A 21,829-nucleotide genomic window follows, 5' to 3' on the forward strand; every position below is an offset into this window, starting at 1 on the left:
CAATAAAGATGTTAAAAAATAAATCTGGTCCCCCTCTTGGAAGTTTCTGAATTATCCTGGAAATAGACTGCAAAGCCAGACTGAAGGATGGCCCTAGTGAACCATGATGTATCATATTTTTTAAACTTATGCTATATTGTTATAGACAGACTCTTGCAAGTTACTTCACTCTTACTCCGAAAGGAAAACATAATTTTATGAAAGAGACTGGAAGATAAGAGGTGCTCCCCACTAAAATAATTTAACTGATGCATTTATCTTAGTTTGTGCAAGTTTGTTGATATATATGTTTGACATTAATAAAGGTAATTTGTCAAGTTTATTTTATAACCAGTTGGTCATTTAAAAAATCATTGAGAAATGCAGTGTCCAACTTACAATGGTTCAACTTATGATTTTTTGACTTTATTGTGGTGCAAAAGCAATACACATTCAATAGAAACCATACCTCGAATTTTGAATTTTGATCTTTTCCTGGGCTAGTGGTATGCAGTATGATACTCTTTGGTGATGCTGGCTATCGGCAACGAGCCGAACATAGCTTCTAGTCAACCACAGGATCATGAGGGTAAATAACCAATATACTCACAACCATTCTGTTTTTCACTTCTGTACAGTATTTAATAAATTACATGACATATTCAACACTTTATTATACAATAGACTCTGTGTTAGATGATTTTGCCCAGCTAAAAACTAATGTAAGTGTTCTGAGCACGTGTAAGGCAGGCTAGGCTAAGCTATGATGTTCCATAGGTGAGGTATAGTAAATGAATTTTCAACTTGAGATATTTTCAACTTACAATGGGCTGGAGGAAGATCTGTATTTTAAAACTACTTAAAGCTATTAAAACTATGTACAAATTCCTTAAAGGCACCAACACTCTTATAAAGATAGAAAATTTTAGTTAACAACCAAAAGCAAATATGCAGGCCGAAAAGAGATCTCTGAAAGTTAAATTAAAGGCTACTGATCATGTTCTTATTACCAATAAAAAGAAGTGCCTGTTCCCCCTGGATAAATTTCTTGTTTAACTAATTCTTGTGCTTGTCTGCCTTTAAGGATATTTGAAGTAGTTCTAAGCCCTTAAACTAAAAGCTAGTGGGAGGGAGATGATGGAAGAGCAAAAAATGGACCTAAGGAAGGGGCCTGAGGAAGATAGGACTTTATCCCTGATTTTGTTCTCCCGGCTTGTCCCACAGAGATCAGCTGCTCACTGATGACTTCCTAACATTTGACCTTTTCTTGCAGCATCTGGGATAAAAACCTCACTAAATTCATAAGTGTCAAGAAAAAAAGAAAAACAAAAGGAACAAGGCACTTACAGAACGAATACTTTGTGAATACATTATGGAAGCCTTCTCAGTCTGAACTTCATTAGGTATGAACTCACATCCTTTTTCGTACAGTCCTGTTACTCTGTCGGATTTGCATGATTGGGTGACACAGCTTCCTCCTTGACACTTCCGTAGTACATTTTTACCAGTAATAGTTGACGGACATCTGAAAATATATTAAGGTTAGATGTTTAGGTGTAGGTGATATAATTTAGAAGTGTTGGACTCTGTGGTCAGGTTCTACAGATGGCTTTGCCTACGATTTCCTTTCATAATTCAAGAAATAAATACATCCCCTTAAATAGCAAAATTATTAAATTCTCATTAGAGTAATTTCTGTTTGCCAGAAAGTATCTGAGGGGTTCCCAAAATGATATCAGAATGTGTTTCTATGCAGCAGAAAAGCTAAGGCTGGCTTACAGCTACTGTTAACAATTAATAAAGACCAAAGTCCTAAGGCACTTCCTAATCTAGTCCCTTTGTCCCTGGAAAATCAGGAGCCCTCTTTTGTTTACCTTAAAAATTTTTCTGACATTTTTTGTTTGTTTGTTTTTATCTAACTAGTTTACGTCATACAGTTTTTGCATAGTTCTTGTGTGTTCATAGGTATATTAGATTTTTCTTTACACACTTATGACTTTTGTCACTATTATAAATGGAGTACTTTTCACCCACATCTTATTTTATGAGTATATAAATATTATATGAACACTATAGGAAATTTGGAAAATAGCAAAAAAGTATAAAGAAGAAAAAAAGTCATGTCCCACTGTCAGAGATAAACTACCACTAGCATATTGAAGCATTTCCTTCTCTATGTATAAGCATAACATTCTACGTATAGCTTTGCTTCTTGATCTTAAAAAACTTAGTATTTTAGTACATTTAAATTGTGTTGTGATAATTCACATTATTCTTTCAAAATGTGATTTTAATAATTTCATATTTTGATACTACAACATGAATTTAGCCTAATTTACTTCATTTTGTTCCCCCCAAAAAAATTTTTCAGTGCTAAAAGTAAAACTTCCATGAATAAATAAAATGTCACATAAAATTTTGACTCTGTTTCCAAGTTTGCTGCATGACTGACTCCCAGAATAAATGCTCAGACCCAGAAGTTTGAACATTTTAAAGCCTGTTGATAGAGCTCATTCTATCATTTCCTTTAAAATGGATTGTTAAACATGAAATTACTGGAGCAAGAAATAGAAAAAACTTTTAGAGATTTGATATGTGTCACCAAATTGCTTTCCAGAAAAGTTATGCTGGTTTATTCCTCTAATAACCATCTATGGGAGCACTCATCCCACTGACAGTCACTTACTAGGCAATAAACGATTCTCATCTTTGTCAAATTTGCGCCTCTTTGATTACTAGTAAGTCTGAACAGTTTTACATTTTTACTGGCCATTTTTATTTCTTCCTTTGTAAATTATTCTTCTCCTGTGTCTATTTTTCTATTAGGGTGTTATTGTTTTCCTACTGGTTTTCAAAAGTTCTTTATGTGTTATAATACTAAGTTTTTAAAAGCCTGTTTTTTAAAATTTTTGCAAATATATTTTTCTGTTTCTTATTTTTTAATTTAGTTTATGTTTGACTTATATGCAACAAAATTTTTAATTTATATGTAGCCAAATTTATTATTCTTTAAGTTATGTCTTTTTCCAATTCTTGAATGTTTAGAAAGACCTTCACCATAGAGAAGTTTGATATGTATTAATGTTCTTCTAGTTTTCATTATGGTTTTATTTTTTGTATTTAATGAGTCTATCCAATTGAAAGAGAGTCTCTTAATTTTTTCCCCCCACGTAGTTAAAAATTGTCCTGACATCTTAAGAAATATTGTCTTTCCTTGTAGATTTATAATTCTAGCTGTATTAAATAGTAAATTATTGTGTAAGTGTCTGTCAGTTCACATTGTTTTAATTAATTTAGCTTTATTGTATATTTAAAATTCAATGAGAAAAATTTCCTTTATACCTATTCTTTTTCGAAAATGTTCTCAGGTACTATCTACTGAATAAACTCTGGGACTTTAAAATGAGGTAAAAATAGAAGTACTTTTGATTAGAGTTTTATAAAACCTATATATTAATTGGGGTTGGATTTACGTATTCCATGAATTGAAAATCTCTCAATTAATCTTGATTTTATTTTAAATTCTTTAGAAGGATTTTATGCTATGGTTTTCTTCAAATATAACTTTCACATTTCTTAGTTTTCTTCAAATATCTCTGGTTACCTTATTGACTTCCCTTATCAATTTTAATTTCTATTTTTTCCCTGAGGCTTTCTAAGTAGACCACATGTCGTCTGCCTAGAAGCAATTTTCTCTCTCCCTTTCTAGTAGCCCCCCCTCTTTTAACCTCCCCAACATGTTATTGCATTGGCTACAACTTTCTAAACAAGATTAGATAACTGCTAACAGTGCTCACTCCTATCTCATTCCTGGGAATGTCTAGTGATTCCCTATTAAATATGAGGTAGGCAGTTGGCTTTCAATTGATGTTCTGCATCATATTAGGAAGCCTTCTATTGTAGGCAGTACTGTCATTTTTGTAATTGTTTCCAGGCCTTAAAAGTAATAAAAAAATTGGTAGATAAGCAATAAATGCTATTTGTATGTTATAATAAGATTTATTGTTAAGAGGACATGGTAATCATGTCAGTTTTGCAAATGTTATCTGTGCAAGGATGAACATGCTGTATATGTGGATATTTCTGGAATATCCCTAGGAAGGAATAGGTACTAGTCAGCTTTGCTCTCAAGGGGATATACAGTGTCTGTCTGGAAGCTTAGCAAGAAGTGGGAAAGGCAGATGTCAGGGCTGAATGGCATCCGTGGGCTGAGATTTGAGAGGTCCATCCAACATATGATCACGTCAGGGGAGTGGCCCTGGGGAGTGGTCTCTGAGGTGCGGAGGGAACAAGCCAATCAGATAGACTGTGTACGGCTCTGGGAGGCACTTAGTGTCTTTTTATACCTAAAGTGACATAAGAGTGAGGGAAAATGTCATGGTAGTGGACCAAGCTGACCGAGTTTGAATGTAATAAAGAAAGGGGAAAATGGAGAGCAGTAATGCTCCTGTGGGAGAAAGGGGAAGCCAAGGCTGAGCTCTGAGCCCAGTGCAGCTTCCCTTGGAAACTGTGCTGAATAAAGACAGTAACCAAACCAAAGCTGAGCGCGTCTCCTTAAACAGCCATCAGGGGAGTCGAACTGGAAGCAAGAGTGAAGAGGCGTGTTGTGCCAGCTCTAGTCTTTAAAAAGAGGTGGTTGTTTTTAACTGAGGCATAAATGTGCAAGCTTATCAAATTCCTTTTCAGAATCTGTTGGAATAATCATTTAATTTTCTTCTTTTACTTGATATACAATATTAATTACTTACCTAATATTATAGCATTTTCAGACTTCTGGAAGACATCCTTCTTGATCTTAGTGTGTTTGTTATTCCCTTAATTATGCCAGGTGTAACTTACTATCCTTTTATTTAAAACCTTTTTAGAAAGCTGTATCTACAGAATTCTTTTTCATGCCATCTGTCAGGTTTTAGTATCTGAATTATGCTAGCTCTCTAAAATAAATTGGGAAGTTCCCTTTTACATTTGTACTAAAGCAGTTTGTTCCCTGAAACTTTTGATTGCAAGAACTCACCTGTAAAATCACAGCAGCAGAGGTACTTTCTAAGTGTTCAGTTTGCTTCCTATTGACACCATACAAGGTTTTATTCAAATTGGGAGAAGTTTTCTGTTTTGTTTTAATATTTGGACTGTCTTCCAGCTAAATTCCACAGTCTCTCACAGGCCCATTCAAACTGACATAGTTCACACAGATAGTATTCTACCCTCAAGGCACTGAAGCTTTGTTTATGTCACTGATTATGATACAGGAAGATGGAGATACTGAACGTAGCACCTGTGGATTTCTTCTAGTTGTACACACACACACAAAGAGGCAGATGATTTGTAGCTGCAGAGAATTCAACTAATTAAGACACTTGTAAAGTGAACAAAAGTAGTAGTTTTATGGGAATCTGAAAAAGACGGCACTAAGAGTGAGAAAATAAGACAAAAGACTGACATTTTTAAAGTAATCAATTCAAGACAAAATTGTTTGCAATTTAAAATAGTTTGTGAAAAGTTAATCAAAATATACATACATTACTGGTTTTTTTCTTCTATTGGATAAGTAGAATTTCTGGTCATTATCGTACTCATTAAATACTCCCCATCGTAGATGAGCCCATTCATGGACAAATACCCTTCCTGTGAAAAAGTATTTTAAACACCTGATTTTAATAAGAATGGTAAAATTACCGTCTTAAACTAAGAGAAAGTAATTCTTCTGAATGCTATTATGCTTTGCTATTTTATTTTTTGATTAAAGGTTCGATTTCCTTAGAAGGAACAATCTGATACGACAATTGCACATTTCTGTAAAATATGACTGTTTATTTTGGATTATCAAGGGTCAACTAGGCACCTAGTAAGTGCAAGGCAGCTATTCATACAATGATAAAACAATTGCCCTGTCCTCACATAGCTCATGGTCTAGCAGATGACACACATCATTTTAGATAACTATAATCCTTAGGGGTGCAAGTGTAATGATGGAGGTCAGCACAGGCTGACCTATAGGGCAGCCAGGGCAGCACCCCCAATAGGTCCTTCTCCCTAATGACTCATATGTGGACAAACCTCAAGCCCTGCCTACTCCACATCTGCCTTTTTCTTCTTTGACCTATTCTCGTCTTTCCAGTCTCATTGCCAGTTACTTCTGAACCACTGCAACACTCACTCAACTGGCCTCCATGTCTCCAGTCTTCAATGACTCCGCTATGGTGCTCAGGGTTAAGTCCAACTTTTCAATATGCGTACAAGGTCCCTGATGATTCAGGCCCTATTCCTCTCTGCAGCCATATTTCTTGCTCTTCTCCACCCACTTCCAAAACTCCATAATGACAATGGATTCTTGAACTCCTTTTACTTTCTAGAGCCGCATCATGCTCTTGCTCATCTCTGGTCGTTTTTATATATTTTTCCTTGGTTTGGAATACTCTCTCCCTATCTCTGACTGAATAACTCCTACTCTTCTTTCAAAATTAGGCTTGTATCCACCTAGAAGCCTTCTCTGACATCCTCAAACTGGTCCAGGTACCCCCTCCTTATCACTTTCATTATATTCCATTATGGCGTTTATCGTGCTATATTGTCATTGCTTCTTACTTGCCAGTCTCTCACTACAGACTCTTGTCTCCATGAGAACAGGTACCATGACTTCTTCACTGACATGTCTGGGCACATACTGTCTAGAACTTAATAGATACTTAGTATTTGTTAAATTTGGATGAATGTTAGTGACTTATGTACAGCTCAGTTCTTCTGGAATGTAAATTCCCAGGTAGGCTGAATTTGGAAGGTTAAGTGAGGAGGTGCATGTTAAGTAACCCTAGTATCTCACATTAAGGATTTTAGATTGTTCTCAGTGCTAAGGAACAACTGATGGCCTCTTAAAGGCAAGGGAAGATTGTGAAGTAGCAGGCGTGGAGTCACAGTACAGAAAGGAGAGAGTATAAAGGAATGACATTGTATATGGTGACCTTGATGGCTGGAGTGGGCCCAGGAGTGGGTTGGAGCAGCTAAGTAAATCAGTTCAACACATATTTATTGAGCTATACATTGGCAATTTTCTGTTCGTGTTATGGAGGTGTTGTAAAAGAACAACAAAGAGGTGTGTTTGTTGGACACTTCTTTCTGAGAAGGTCTGTAAAAGTGCTCTAGCGTATTTGGGGGTGGGGCATGCAAGCACCAAGTGCTATTTTGTTTGCTTGTTTGTTTTCTCTGCCTTGCCTATTTAAATGAAGAAAATCAAATTTGTTCTCATCTTTTCAAAATGGTAAAGAAACCTAGTACAAGTTATTAGTTAACCTAATTAGTTAATACTAATCACACTTGATTATACTTGGAAAGTACATATTATATATACTCCATTGCTGGTTTCTTTTAATCTTTTCTCCAAAGATTGCTCTATTTGGTTCATATGGGAATGCTAAATGATATTTTGTGAAGGAAAATTTGGTTTTTTCTTTAGTCACACATTTTTGAGAGCTGAACAGCAAGGATATTCTGTCTGATACTCCAAGTGAGGTCCAAGGTCAGGCAGTATCAGCATCACCTGGGAGCTTGTTAAAATGCAGATTCTTGGGTCCTACCCCACACCTACTGAATCAGAATCATTTTAACAATCCGTTTATAGTATGAACGCACATTGAAGTCTGAAAATATTATGCATGTCTGCCATCTGGTAGCCACTACCTGAATTGCAGGCAGGAGGTTTAATTTGTTCAGGTGTCTCACCACAGATCAATAGAAACCCAACATTACATATTAAACTATTTTAGAGTTATTATCTGATACTAATCTGAAAATTTTAAATATTATATTTACACACATATATATGCAGAATATGAAGAAAATAAATTTCTAACTGAGAAATGCACTATTTGGAATCTGTTTTACATGAAAGAAACATACTATAATAGTCTATTTTATGTTCTTACTCAGAAAGATAATGCTATTGTTGATCCATTTGCAACGTAAAATTATTAAGTTATGAGAAATATAACAGAATATTTCATCTCTACCCATACCTTGTGATCCATATTGAAGCAACTTTTTTCCTGCTAGGAACCCAGGAGTCAGATAAATTTTATCACCCTTTTCTCCACAGCGTCCCATATGCTCAGTATAGGGTCCATCATTACCTGTTGGATTAGGTTCAGCAACCAGAACATCAGCCTGAAATTTAAGAAAAAGTTTTCGTCATTACAAAATTTCAGCAAATGAATTGACCTTACTTCACACCAGCATATTCTGAAACAATTTTATTTGATTCTAGAATATTTTGATGAAAAAGATCTGAGTCACAAAAGAAAACCAAATTTGAAAAAAGAACTTGATATTCTCACATTTTTGTAGGTCTCAAGTTTGGGTTTCACATATTCAGGTTTTGTGTTCCAATTTTGAGGAATCAAAATGGCAACATTTTTGAAATAGAATCTTTTTTCTGTAGCTTCAAACAGATATGGAGATGCCTCGGTCACCATATCCTGGTCGGGGGAGGGGGGAACATAAACAAGAGCATTTAATGACAGAAAAAAAGATGAAACTACCAATTATTCAAATTTACATCTGTATCTCACATTTCCAAAAACTAGCTATTTATCAAGCTTGGAAGAGGAGATTATTTTGTTAATAATAATAGCTAGCCTTTTTTGAGATTTTTTACCACATGCTCTGTGTCACAGTGTAATGGTTGACAGTGAAGACTCCAGAAGCAGACACTAATCCCAGCTGCACCACTTATGGTGGGACATCAGAAATTTCCTCGATGGAGTTCCCTGGCAGTCCAGTGGTTAGGACTCGGCGCTTTCACGGCTGGGGCCTGGGTTCAATCCCTGGTTGGGGAACTAGAATCCCACAAGCCTCGTGGCGTGGCCAAAAAAAAAAAGAAAGAAAAGAAATTTCCTTCAGCCCTCCTGAGCCTCAGTTTCCCCATTTATAAAATGGAAAATATTACAGTGACCAGCTCATAAGGTTATTGTGAGGATCAAATGAATTCAAGAAAGCATTTGGAACCATGTCTACTTAGCACAAGTGCTTATCAAATATTAGCTCTTAGTTTCATTTTACATGATCCTTTGAGGATCAGTGAAACTTTAAGGGAGAAACTGAGAACTAGAGAGTATTATAGTCTCAATATCTCACACCAAGTAGTAGTGGAGAGAAACTCAAATTAAAATGAATACAACTTCAACACCTGCTGACTCCTGTAATAATTTGGGGGCTAACTAAATGTTATGATAGTATTTGTTTTTAGTATAGCACTAAGTGTTAGATATAAGGAAGTGGCATAAGTATATAATCTCTTTTCAAATTATGCCTAAATTTATTTCTCTAAAACAAAAGAGCTGTAGCATTAAATTGTAAATGCCTCTGCAGATTCCCTGAGATGCATCATGACAAGATAGTATTGATAGAAAGGGTATTACAAGATATTTATTATAGAAAGGGAAATTGAGTCTATTAGGGCTGAAAATCATTGAGAAACACAAAAGTGAGTGTAGACAGAGGGAAGAAGAGGACTGAAGACTGAGCTCCAGGAGCCCCAGTATTCAGAAGTGGGAAGAGGAAGAGCCAGCAAAGGAAACTGAGAAGGAGCAGCTGGTGCACGGGAAGGAAATCAGAAGGCATAGGGTGAGAGTGTTTCAGGAAGGAGAGAGTGATCATCCGAGTTGAATGCTGCTGAGCAATCAAGGAAGATGAGGACTCAGAACTGAGCAATGAATTTGGCAACCTGAGTAAACCATTTTGTGCAATGGTGACAACAGCTCCATATGAGTGAATTCAAGAGGGTGGGAGGTGAGGAAGCAGAGGCAGTGAAAACAGACAGCGGGTCAAGAAGTTTTCCTACAAATTAAAAGGGAATTGAGAAATGAAGCAGTAGATGAAGGAAGACTGCAGGGCAAGGGAGTTTGTTTGCTTTTTTAATGGGAACTATTATATGTATATGCTAATGGAAAAAAAAAACCTGATAATGCAAGAGAAAAAAGGGATCATTGCTGGAGGAAAGTCCTTGCTGGAATAGACCAGAGTGACTAGGCTCTGATGTCTAGGAGGTTGGCCTTAGGAGCAGAAACAGTTCATCACTGTATGGGGAAATAGTACTTGGGTGCTGATACAGGGGTGAATCCTGCTCTGTTACTTGCTAATGGGTTAAACTTGCGGAATTTATTTTGTCTCCCTGAGCTTCAGTTTCCAACCTTTCACATGGTGATAATAATGGTTGCCTTGCTAGTTTTATAAAAGCTCTCCAAATGATTTGCATCTCCTTCCAAAAAAAAGCCAGATTTTAAACAATTGCTAGGAGAATTTAACATTTTATAATTTTTTAAAATAAAAATACTGAGCCAATATCACCAGAAAGCTGAAAAGTAGGTATAAAACTTCCTATGTTAGAGTATTATATTACAATTTGACTTGTGAAATGTAAATTTTCAGTGTCTCCTAGGAAGACGACTAAGCAGCATGAAATGTCTTCTATGTTTTAACAGAAACATTAATAATGGATCTTTGCTTTGGCATCTGTTCCATATTTTGAGAAAGTGACCTCGTATCCAAAAAGACACTTAATCTTTTGAGGTTTGAAGAATGTTGAGGATGAAGTTTATAGGATGGGCTGGTAATTCCTTAAGGATAGGGATAGTATATTGTTCACCACTGGATTCCTGGTACCTGACATAATGTAAATGCTCTGTAAATATTTGTTGGACTAAGGAACAAATGAATGAGTGAAGAGGTTATAATGAGGGGCAAACTCTCCAGGAGCACCAAGACCAAAGATGCCTGGGCTCCCATACATTGAGGAGGCCCCAAACGGCTCCTGTTGTTTATCTTTCTTGTGTGGTGTGTGTGTGTGTGAGAGAGAGATAGAGCGCTTCTCCCTGATTCTCACTCCCTCATCTTATGACCTGTGCTCCCACTGCTTCTGCAATACTGATGAGAGGGTAGTTTCCCTGGATGGAACTGCTGCAGCGCCACCCACCGGTATTGCAGGTGGAGAGACGCTCGGACTGCCCTGCTGAAGCAAGTACAATATTTAAGAGCTGACTTAGAGGCTTCTGCTCACACAAGGACACCCGGGGGAGAGTCTCCACAGAAAGCAGAGACTGAGGGATGACCAGGAAAGTGGAAAAACCCACAGTGAGGTCCCTCGACTGCAGGTCTGGAACATCAAATAGGAGCTCACTTTTATTAACTACTCAGTTAGGGACTCTGAGCACACTATTGCCCTTAAAAGTGCTCCTGTGACAAAGAAACGTGGAAACCAACCTCTCTCATACCAACTCACTTAGGGCTCATAACAAAAAACCAATTTAATAATTGTAAGGAGAAGTATATTTCTCAGGAGGAACCCCCCAAAGAGAGTGAGGTGAAAGTCCTTTTGCTTTTGCTCTAAAGCACCATACAAATACAAATTACCACTGTCCTTAGAGATGCTAATGTGCTCCTTCCCACATGTCCCTGAGCACCACTGACTGTCCAGCCGGAGACAGAAACATACTGGTCACATTTTCCTCCAACATTTTCCTGGTCTCTTGCTCCAAGTGGCTATTTCATTTTTTTCTGATGCCATTCCTAAGTTTAGAAGCAATCAAAGACTCACCCAAGTTTTCTGATTGTTAAGAAATTTCAGAAGGCATGAATTTCCCTTTCACTGATGGCAGTAATATCTGATGGTCTTCTGGTTTAAGCAGGTGAACTTCCTCTCCCCCTCAGCTGCTGGACTTCTCCAGCCCCAAACTCCTCTTTGTGGTAGAGATGGTTCTCTCCCCAAACTCCATCTTTCTGGGTTTGCTCCTGTTCAGAGCAAGGAACCTTTCGAGGAGACCCTTGGGGCCCTTGCCCTATTAACTTCTGAGCTCACACTCAGGAACTTTGCCCAGAAACAAGTCTCAGTCCCTTTGGCTTGGTGAGGAATGATGAGCTCTTTCTATCTAGGATTAAAAGTAGACCTGGGGACTGATGATTTGCTCTTACTGTGTACCAGGCACTCTGCATGCATTTTTAAAGTTTTTCTAAGTTTTTGAGATAATTTTAGACTTAACAGATAACATGCAAAAAATGTACAGAGTTCCCATATACCTTTCACCTAGCTTCCCTTTTATGCATGCATTGTTAATCCTCACAAAGCCCTGTGAGAAAGATACTTATTATTATCCCCATTTTACAGACCAGTACTTCTGTTCATTATGCAGTACCACCTCTGTGTGTGCTACAGCCGCTTTCCAGGGTGGTCTTTTATAAGACATTTCCCTCATATTCTTTGCTGTTTGCCGTCGTACAAAACCTCTCTAATCTCTCTATCTTACAACAGTTAGATGCCTCTGCCTGGACAGGAAGAGTCCTCTTCCCTAATTTTTCCTTCCCCTACAGAAAAAGCAACAAGTGAAGTGAGGCTGCTCAGCAGCCCCAAGAGGACACTTTGCATTGGGGCTGGGAAAATGCAGGGTTTCCTCACACTGTAAGGGTCGGGCTTGTTCTTAAGTTAGAGATTTGCATCTTGGACTCCTATATTAGAATTGCAGAGAAGCAGGTTACAGTTAGGAGGATAAAAGGAGACTCTGATATGAGCCAGTGGTAAAATCAGGCAAAGGAATTACCCTCTGCGCATCTCACAATATCTGCCAAATGTAGTTGGCTCTGCCTTGGTTGCAGAACTAAATAATTTTCAATGAAATCATTTATTAAGTGCCAACAATATATCAAGCTCTGAATTATGTGCATTGCATTTATTATCTCATCTCTCAGAAGAATCATAATGGTTGTGTTATTATTTCCATTTTATAGCTGAAGAAATGAAGACACAGGTATAAAAAAAAACTTGCCAGTGTCACACAGCTGGAATTAGAGAACTCACGTTTCCTCTATCACAATATTTTGCTTAATTTTTCAAAAAAGCCTGGATAATTACCATCTACGACTTACCTTTATTTGTTGAATGAGTGTTTCATCTTCTGGCACATTAGGGTCAACTGCAATGACAATGCCTTCATAGCCATTATTATTCAGCTGAATGAGTGAATCACTCAGGGCCCCTTCCAGAAGGTGAAGGACCAAGATGAAAACCGAATTCTTAAATGACCCCATTGCTGTACATCTCCCTTTGGGTTCTCTCTTTGGAAAATGTTAATTATGGAGGCATCTTTCTTTACCCCTATATATATGGATATATAAACGCACATTTTTCCAAGTTATCAGAGGTGGTTTACCACAGGACTTTAACCCCTTAACCCCAAATTGTTTCACTATTGGATTTGTCACCACTATGAGGAATGCTAACTATAGCTATCATTATGATAACTATAACTTCATCTCAAATTTTGTGTACTTTTAAATATTTGATTTTGAAAGGAATATTAGCCTTGCCTTCACCTTTGCCATTTCCTGGGAACAAGGGTGGGGAGCCATATCTAGTTCCCTAGACGGACTCACAGCTGACAAGCAGCTTTGCCATTGAAAGATGTTTACTTCTTACAAATGTTTGTCCAACCAGGGACACTGACCCACCCAAATCCACCCTCTAACCCCTGCCTGCCCAGTGGAGGCCTGACTGTTCTGCGTATTCAGTACGCATTCATTAAGTATAAACTGTATATCCAGTTATCTCTCATGGTGGTCTTTATTTTTATCGTCTTCGATCTTTATGTAACCTCAGCACCTCTCGTTACTCCCTTAGACAATCTACTTGCACCAAAACATTAGCAAGCCACATTAGATATTATTGAATATTCTATAATGAAAAGATAAAATTTATATCTCACTGTGCAAGGTAAACTCCCTCAAGTTTCCTCATCAAACCTCTATTTCACTATTCCGTAGCTTCTACTGCCCAGTAAAATTCAAATTAGCATTCAATTATTTTACTGAAATTAAATGTCTCTCAGAACATGAATAGTGGACTGCCAGCTACTGCATAGATTCTTTTAAGTTTGCCAAATCTCAGTTGAAAACTCAGATTGGTCTACCAATTCAAATTGGTCCTATATTCAAATTACTTGAAATATCCCTTCATCTCATAACTTCATTTGATCTTCACACAGTGATAAGCATCAATTTCATCTTGTCTGTCTTTGACGCTCACTCATAAAAATTAAATTGGCACTTGTTGCTAATAATTAGCACTTATTGCTTAAGTATGTAATCTTTAATCAATCAAAAGTGAAGCACTGGAATAGAGTGGAAGTACTCAATGATAAAATAGTTGTCCAGATAACCTAAATATACTTTTATATAAAAATAATTTATTCAATTCTTATTGAATAAATGTATGCATTTATTATACATATGTCATAAAATATTTTACATTTTAAAATATCTCATACCCCGCCCCCCACTATACGTGTCTCTCCTGGGTTCCCTAGAAAAGAGAGTCTAAGACAAGCTTATGTGAAAATGATTTGCAAGCTTAATCCCAGAACAGTGAGAGTGAGAAAAAGGGGAAATGATTCAGGGAAGCCTGGGAAGCAATGAAAGGTGCTTACTAAGCTGGCTCTGGAATAGTAAACAGACCCAGCAGGCCACCCTGCAGGTGCACCTGCCCTGCTTTCTGGGATGTCTCCTAATGGGCTATAGGAGGAAGGAAAAGTGTTTGGCCCCTTCTCATCTCCTACAGGTGATCTCCTGCAGGTGATCACCCTTCTGGCTGTGTCACCCAGCCCATTCAGAAGCTGCTTGGAAAGAAAATCCTATGCCCTGTGGCGTATAAAGAGCCAAAGATTCCAGGTGGTGCCTGTTGACCTCTGGCAGTAGAACCACTTGGGCCTACAAGGAGTAGGTAGTGACTGAGGAGGAGTAAGTGCCTATTGGGTCAGGCGGACAAGTGGGGCCAAACAACCCTAAGGAGCTTCAATAAGATGAGTCCAATACAATTTACTTCTTGAACTGCTCAGATCCACTCACGTCCTTTCATTCTATCTAGCTCCAATATTATAAGTTAAGGCTGGAATTGGGGGCAGGGGCACAAGCTGTCTCTTTCCCTGAGAGAGGGTACAAGCCCTCTCATAGAATCATTCATAGAATCTCCTTCGAAGTGCTGGCCAATTGCAATCTCCTAAAATACCCAAAGCGACAGAGTTATTGAAATAAATCACAGTGCCTGCTGCTATAGCTGGTCTCAAGGCCATTATAGACATGTATTATCTCCTTCCTTCATCACCAATTTCCCTCATTTTTAGCCAGCATTTTGACTGATCTGTGTTTGTTTGGTTTTTATCCTGTTGGTATAACCCAGCCTTTCCTTACTGAGGGGTCTGAGCCTTTAGTTGCCTTGCCCTTGCCGGGCTGTGGCTGGTGCAGGTGCCTATGACAGGGGTCACCGGTATGACAGATCCAGATTAGGTGCCTTCTCATATTTTGTGTGGCCTTCCCTGCTGGCTGGGCCTTGGCTGCTCCCTCAATGGAGAGTCCTTGCTGCTGCCTCGGTTGCCTTATCTCCTAACGCCACTGGCTCTTTGCTTCCCCAGGGAGAGGGCGGAGTCTAGCATGGCCTCCACTGGACAGGGTGTGGTGGCAGCCCCACTCTCTCTGGTGCCCAAGTTCAGCCTAAACAGATTCACAGAGGCTTTGGCTCACATAAAGCATCACCCCATGGCACCTGGGATCCGACTTTGTCAGAGGCAGTGCAGATGGGCCAAATGACACAAACCAGAGGTGCAGGGAGTTAGCACCCTGAGAGACAAACTTTCACCAAAGTTTATATTTCCAACATCCCAGAAGTCTTTGTTGTATTCCCTTCTAGTCAAAAACCTCCAAATGGTAATTGCGATACTGACCTCCAACGCCACGCTGATTAATTTTACCTGTTTGTGTACTTTATATAAACAGAAATATAAGTATGCCCTCTTGTGTTTGGCTACTTTCACGTAACATTTTCTGCGTGAAATTCAGCCATGTTGTTGTGTGTAGCAGTAATATGTTCTTTTTCCATTGTATTTCTTTGTAAAAATATACCACAATTTACTTACTGCTTTTGACGAACATTTGGATTATTTCCTGTTTGGGGCTATTTTAAATAACACTGCCATAGACATAAGCATTGACTTCAGTTGGGTACACACCAAGAGTGGAATTGCTGGGTCACAGGGTATATGTATGTCTAGCCATTGTCGATCGGCCAAATACTTTTCAAAATTGTTGTATTGATCCACATTTCTACCAGTACAGGGTACTGCTGCCCTTTACAATTTTGTCCACTCTGCGTGGGGCATAATCATATAGTACTGTGATTTTAATTTGCATTTTCCCTGATAACCAATTTTGTTATACACCTTTTCATATAATTACTGGTCATTTGGATATCCTCTGTTATGAAGTGCCTGTCCAAGTCTTTTTGCCCAATTTTTAATCAGGTTAGTATTTTCCTCGTTGATCTAGAGGAATTCTTTATATGTTCTGGGTATTGAGTTCTTTATTGGATGTATGTATTGCAAATATCTTTTCCCAGTAGGTGGCTTGCCTTAATGGGTCTCTTGGATGAACGGAGGTTCTTAACTTTAATGGAATTCAATTTAATTTTTTATTTTATGGGTATTGTTTTTGGGGTCATATTTAAGACAGCTTTCCCAAGTTCATGAAGATGTTATACAATATTCTATTCTAGAGGTTTATTGTCTTATCTTTCACAATTAGGTTTGTGATCTATCTCAAATTATTTTTGTGTGTATAGTGTGAGGTAAAATTCAAGATTTTTGTTTTGTTTTCCTCTCTGGATAGCAATACATGCAGATCATTTATTGAAAGGACCATCATTCCCCCCAACTGAATTGCAGTTGTGCTTTTGTTGTGAATGAGTTGACTGCAAGTGTGCAGGTCTGTTTCTGGACTCTATTCTGTTCTATTGGTCTATATGACCAGGCTTACCTCAATACCATATTGTCTTAGTTACTGCTGGTTTGTAAGTCTTGATATCTGGTAATATAAACACTCCAGATTTGTTTTTCTTATTTCAAGATTATTTTGGCTATTTTTGGTCCTTTGCATTTAAATATAAAATTTAGGATCAGCTTGGAAATTCTACCAGAAAAAAACTCCTGGATTTGACTGGATCACATTAAATTTATACGCTCATTGTAATACCTTAGCTAAATGACACACCCATCAGTGCCATGACAGTTCTGAGGTCAACCATAAAAGGCCAAAAAGTGGGCAGTGGCGCAGTTCCTGGAAATCTCTACCCCTTCTCCAAAATAGTTGGAATAATCCTCCACTCATTAGCCTATGCAATTACCCAGCCCGTAAAAACTAACCACCTCATATTTCGGGGCCTCTCGCCTTCTGAGATGGCCCACACTCTGTCGGTAGAGTGTATTTATTTCTCCCAAGGTCATTCTAGCCTTTTTGAGATGGACTGCATTCTATGGAATGTGTATCTCTCTAAGTAAGTCCACTTCTTACCTAAAAAAAAAAAAAATTATACATCAGTTTGGAAAGAATTGACTTGTTTATAATATTGAGTCTTTCAATCCATGGACCTGGCATATCTCTTCATTTTAAGTTTATTTACTTGATCTCAACCATGTTTTATAGTTTTAAGGGTAAAAGTCTTTTGCACCTTTCATTAAATTTATTTCCGTGGTTTTTAAAAGTTTGGGGGGTGCTATTATAAATGGTATTTCTATAAAATTTCATTTTCTGATTGTTTATTGCTGGTATATAGAAATATATTAGATTTTTATGTACTGACCTTTCATCCATGGAGCTTGCTAAATTCATTTATTTCAGATAGTTTGTAGATTCTTTTGGATTTTGTGTTTATAATTATGCCATCTGTGAATAATAACATGTTTACTTCTTCCTTTCCAATCTTATATCTTTTATTTTGTTTCCTTCTCTTATTACACTAGCTAGGACCCCCCAGTACAACGTTGAATACAGGTGGAAAGAATGGGTATCTTTTTTCTTGTTCCCAATCCCAAGTGAAAAAGCATCCTATATTTGGCCATTAAGTATGATATTATCTAGAGATATTTTGTAGATATCTTTATCAGACTAAGAAAGTCTCCTTGTATTCCTAGTTTGCTAAGAGTTTTCTTTTTAAAAATCATAAATAGGTTTTAAATTTTATCAAGTGCTTTTTATGCATCTATTGAGATTACTATATACCATATACCATATATGATATACCATATATGATTTTTTTCTTTATTCTGTTAATATGGGGAATTACATTGATTGAGTTTTCAATGTTAAATCCCTCTTACATTCCTAGAATAAATTCTTGAATTTATTTATTTATGTGCTATATAAAAAGAAGTGTGTTGCTTAATTTCCAGACACTTGGGGAGTCTCTAGTTAATCTATTATAGATTTCTAGTTTAATTCCACTAGAGTCAGAAAGAATACCCTAAGATTTAAATCATTTGAAATTGGTTGAGTCTTATTTTTTGCCTCAGCTTATGGTCTATTTTGGTAAAACGTTCCGTGTGCTTTCAAGAAAAATATTTATTCTGTAGTTGTTGGGTTACAGTGCTTTATATATGTTAGGCCAAGTTAGTTAATCATGTTATTCAAATTGTCTCTTTTCTTACCAATTTCTTGGCTGCTTGTTCTTTTAGTTGCTGAAAGAGGTGTGTTAAAATCTCCAATTATAATTGTGAATTTGTCTATTTCTTTTTCCTTTATTCAGTTCTATCAACTTCTGCTTTATATATTTTAAAGCTATGTTCTTGGTGCAGGCAAATTTAGGATTGTTATATAATTATCATCACAAAAAGTTTTTTCTATCTCTAATAATACCTCTTGCATCAAATCTACTTTCATTGATATTAGCTATGGTATACTGGTATTTTGAATATTGAAAAATTAAAAAAAAACTGATATAACACAGCACAATGCCTGGCACATGGAATTTATTCAATAAAGTATCTTATCTTTACACTTCTTCTTCACTCCCACTTACCCAAACCTTAGCCTTGAAGGGAAAAATTGGAGAGGAGCCAACAAGATGGAGAAAGCCAGGGCTTTGCATTAGATGGCATCAAGTAAGAATGACCAAGGTATATTTGTAGGATATTGATGTTTAAGAGGTAGTTTTAAGCTCTCTGCCATGTAATACTTCAATATGACTCCTGTTTCCACCCCCTAGTTCATTACCTACTTTAGTAATGGTAATAAGGCCATAAGGAAACAGGTAGTCATACATTTTTGATGACATAAAAATTGGTATAAATGCTTTGGAAGGAACTATGCATCAAAATTTAAGTGTGTGTATCTTTCAACGTAGCAACTCCATGCTAGGAATTTACCCTGCAGATAGATTCACACAGGTGCACTAGATTATATATACAAAGAACAACTCACACAGGTGCATAAGAGTATATGTACAAGGGTAATATAATTTGTCCCTCAAAGCATACTTTATAATAGCAAGAAGTAGAACTACCTAAACGTCCATTAATAAAGGAATAATTAAGCTTATTTGTTTAACATCTATTTTGTTTATCACTTCTTACTTAAACATCTGTAGTTTTAATAATAGCATGAATTACTTTTGTAATTGAAATAAATTTATACATAAAACTAAAATATTGGACTAAAGACTATCATTTGGAAATCCTAACATGTCAGCATTGGAGCGGTAGTTCTGTCTTTTCTACTCTTAATTTCTACTCTTAATTTCTAATTTTCTTTACTCTTGCATTTCACACTCTTTTTCTTTTATCTTCTTCATGCTCTTGCTTCTTCTTTCCTATACTGGTGTGATGTAAGGTTATACCAGTTTTTTAAATGTTCCTTTTGGATGTTTACTAATTTATATTGCTTCCGTTTCATAAGCCAAGGATATCTGTCTATCGAAAGCAATTGCCCACTGTACTGAATAGCTTCCTCCTTCTTGTGCCCTCGAGACAAGTGTTCCCAGAAAGCAGCTTTTCGATAAGACTTAGCAGCAGGTAGCTTAGAGGAAGTAGGAAATAAAATTGACCACCATCTGGGTCACTCTCCACCCATCCAGGCTATCATCTTGCTGATAAGAGCTGTGTAGTCTAAGTGCAGGAGGGATTTATGGAAGGATGCATTTCTTTTGATCTTTAGGGACAAGCTCTAATTACCTCCATGCATATGAGCTTCTGTTTCTGTGCCTTTGAGTACTTGTCTCTCTATCATCATGTACCCTATAATTGTATCCCTAACTTTCATATCTTATTTTGTCTCTCTCTTTGTGCCTGAGCTGTGCTTTTTCTACTTCCTATGGTAAATGCAAACTAAATCAGATTCTCATTTCTTCAGAGCCCACTATTTATCTCACTTCCCCTCTGCTTCTATTCCGTTTCCCTGTATTTTACATTCACAGATCATAACACAGATCTTAACACATAATGCAGCATCCTCCCAACTTTATACCCATTCCCCTTCTTTATTTTTCATCAGTTAGATTTTCTATGAGCCTTATGAATTCAATCCTCTAACATAGACCATCTTCACTTTATTTAAACTATTTTTTTCTATTCGTTTTGTCTTCTCTACTTCATTTAAATCTGGTTCAGTTTTGTTCCCCCTTTCCCCTTCACTAAGGCCACTTTTTCTTGTATTCAGGTGTCAAATGTCCTTATGAATGATGCCTTTCTCTTCCTCCCTATAAGGCAAGGTTTCTCAATCTTGGCACTATTGACATTTTTGGCTAATTCTTTGTTGTGGGGGCTGTCTGGTGCCAGGTAGGATGTTTAGCAGCATCCCTGGCCTCTACCCACTAGATCGTACCCCAAACTATGATAATCAAAGTAGTCAGCTGCCATTGCCAAATGTCACCCGAGAGAGTAAAATTACTCCTGGTCTAGAACCATTGCTTGCTAAAAGGGAAAGATACAATAAATTCATTCATAGTGTTTCTTTTGATGGAACATGTAAATGCAATAAAATGAACAGATCAATTGCAAATAGGTAAATGAATTTTGACAAAGGTATACATACCCAGTCAACCACTATTGCAATCAATCCCTATAGCATTTTCATTGCTCCAGAAAGCTTTCCAGTGAATGCTCACACGTTTGCTCTGAGACAACCACTATTATGATTTCTATATCCAGAGATTAGTATTGTTCTTGAACTTTTAATGAATGGAATCACACAGTCTGTGCTCTTTTGAGTCTGACTTCTTTAGCTCAACATGATGCTTTTGGGATTTCAGGTATGCTGTTGCATATATCAGTTGTTCATTTCTTTTTGTTGCTGAGTGGTGTGCCATTGTGGATTCGTACAAATAGCAAAATTTTGTTTTATCCATTCTTTTAATAGAAACTTTTGTTTTTTTACAGCTTGGGGCTATTTCGAATAAAGTGGCTATAAAAATTCTTGAGCAAGCCTTTTGATGGACATATCTTTTCATCTCTCTTGAAGTGGAATAACTGGGTCATGGTTTAGATATATGCATAACTTTTAAGAAACTGCCAGGCAGTATTCCAAAGTTGTTGCACACTCACCAGTATAAAAAAATTACAGTTGCTTCACATCCTTGTCAACATTTCTTAGTGCCAATATTTATAATTTAGTTGTTCTAGTGGGAATGAAGATGTATTTCATTTATAGGTATCATTTTCAATTTGTTGACAACTGATGGTGTTGATTGCTTTTTTATAAATTGAAGTATAGTTGATTTACAATATTAGTTTCAGGTGTTGATTGCCTTTGTATGTGCTTATTGGCTATTTATATATTCTCTCTTGTCAAGTGTCTGAGTCCTTTGCCCACTTTTATTGGGTTCTTTGTCTTTTTAAAACTGATTTATAACATTTTTATATGTTCTGAATATAACTTCTTTGTTAGATATATTTGTTGTGAATATTTTCTTCCACTGTAGCTAAACTTTTTATTATTAATGGTGCCCTTTGATTAGCACAGATATTTAGTTTTGATGCAGTCCAACTTATTATTTTGT

The 21,829-nt window shown here is 36.9% G+C and overlaps 2 protein-coding genes across 11 annotated transcripts in view; one reads left to right on the forward strand and one right to left on the reverse strand.

Annotated features, from left to right (window-relative positions):
- The window catches only part of CLCA1 (chloride channel accessory 1), a 33,200-nt gene extending 20,103 nt beyond the window's left edge, over nucleotides 1–13,097 (reverse strand). Inside the window, exons 1-5 of the mRNA XM_029227753.1 lie at nucleotides 12,886–13,097; nucleotides 8,307–8,447; nucleotides 7,989–8,136; nucleotides 5,499–5,604; nucleotides 1,327–1,504 (exon numbers count right to left, since the gene is read on the reverse strand). Coding sequence (XP_029083586.1) covers nucleotides 1,327–1,504; nucleotides 5,499–5,604; nucleotides 7,989–8,136; nucleotides 8,307–8,447; nucleotides 12,886–13,047 — 735 coding nt within the window. The 5' untranslated portion in view covers nucleotides 13,048–13,097. The remainder of the gene's footprint in view (nucleotides 1–1,326; nucleotides 1,505–5,498; nucleotides 5,605–7,988; nucleotides 8,137–8,306; nucleotides 8,448–12,885) is intronic.
- The window catches only part of ODF2L (outer dense fiber of sperm tails 2 like), a 273,656-nt gene that overhangs the window by 18,693 nt on the left and 233,134 nt on the right, over nucleotides 1–21,829 (forward strand). For all 10 annotated transcript variants that reach the window (XR_003794338.1, XR_003794340.1, XR_003794341.1 and 7 more), the window contains one exon: nucleotides 1,253–1,382. The gene's annotated coding sequence lies outside the window, so the exon portion shown is untranslated. The remainder of the gene's footprint in view (nucleotides 1–1,252; nucleotides 1,383–21,829) is intronic.

The sequence above is a fragment of the Monodon monoceros genome, unplaced genomic scaffold (assembly GCF_005190385.1).
Source record: "Monodon monoceros isolate NGI ecotype Baffin Bay Population unplaced genomic scaffold, NGI_Narwhal_1 Super_Scaffold_18, whole genome shotgun sequence".
Taxonomy (NCBI): Eukaryota; Metazoa; Chordata; class Mammalia; order Artiodactyla; family Monodontidae; genus Monodon; species Monodon monoceros.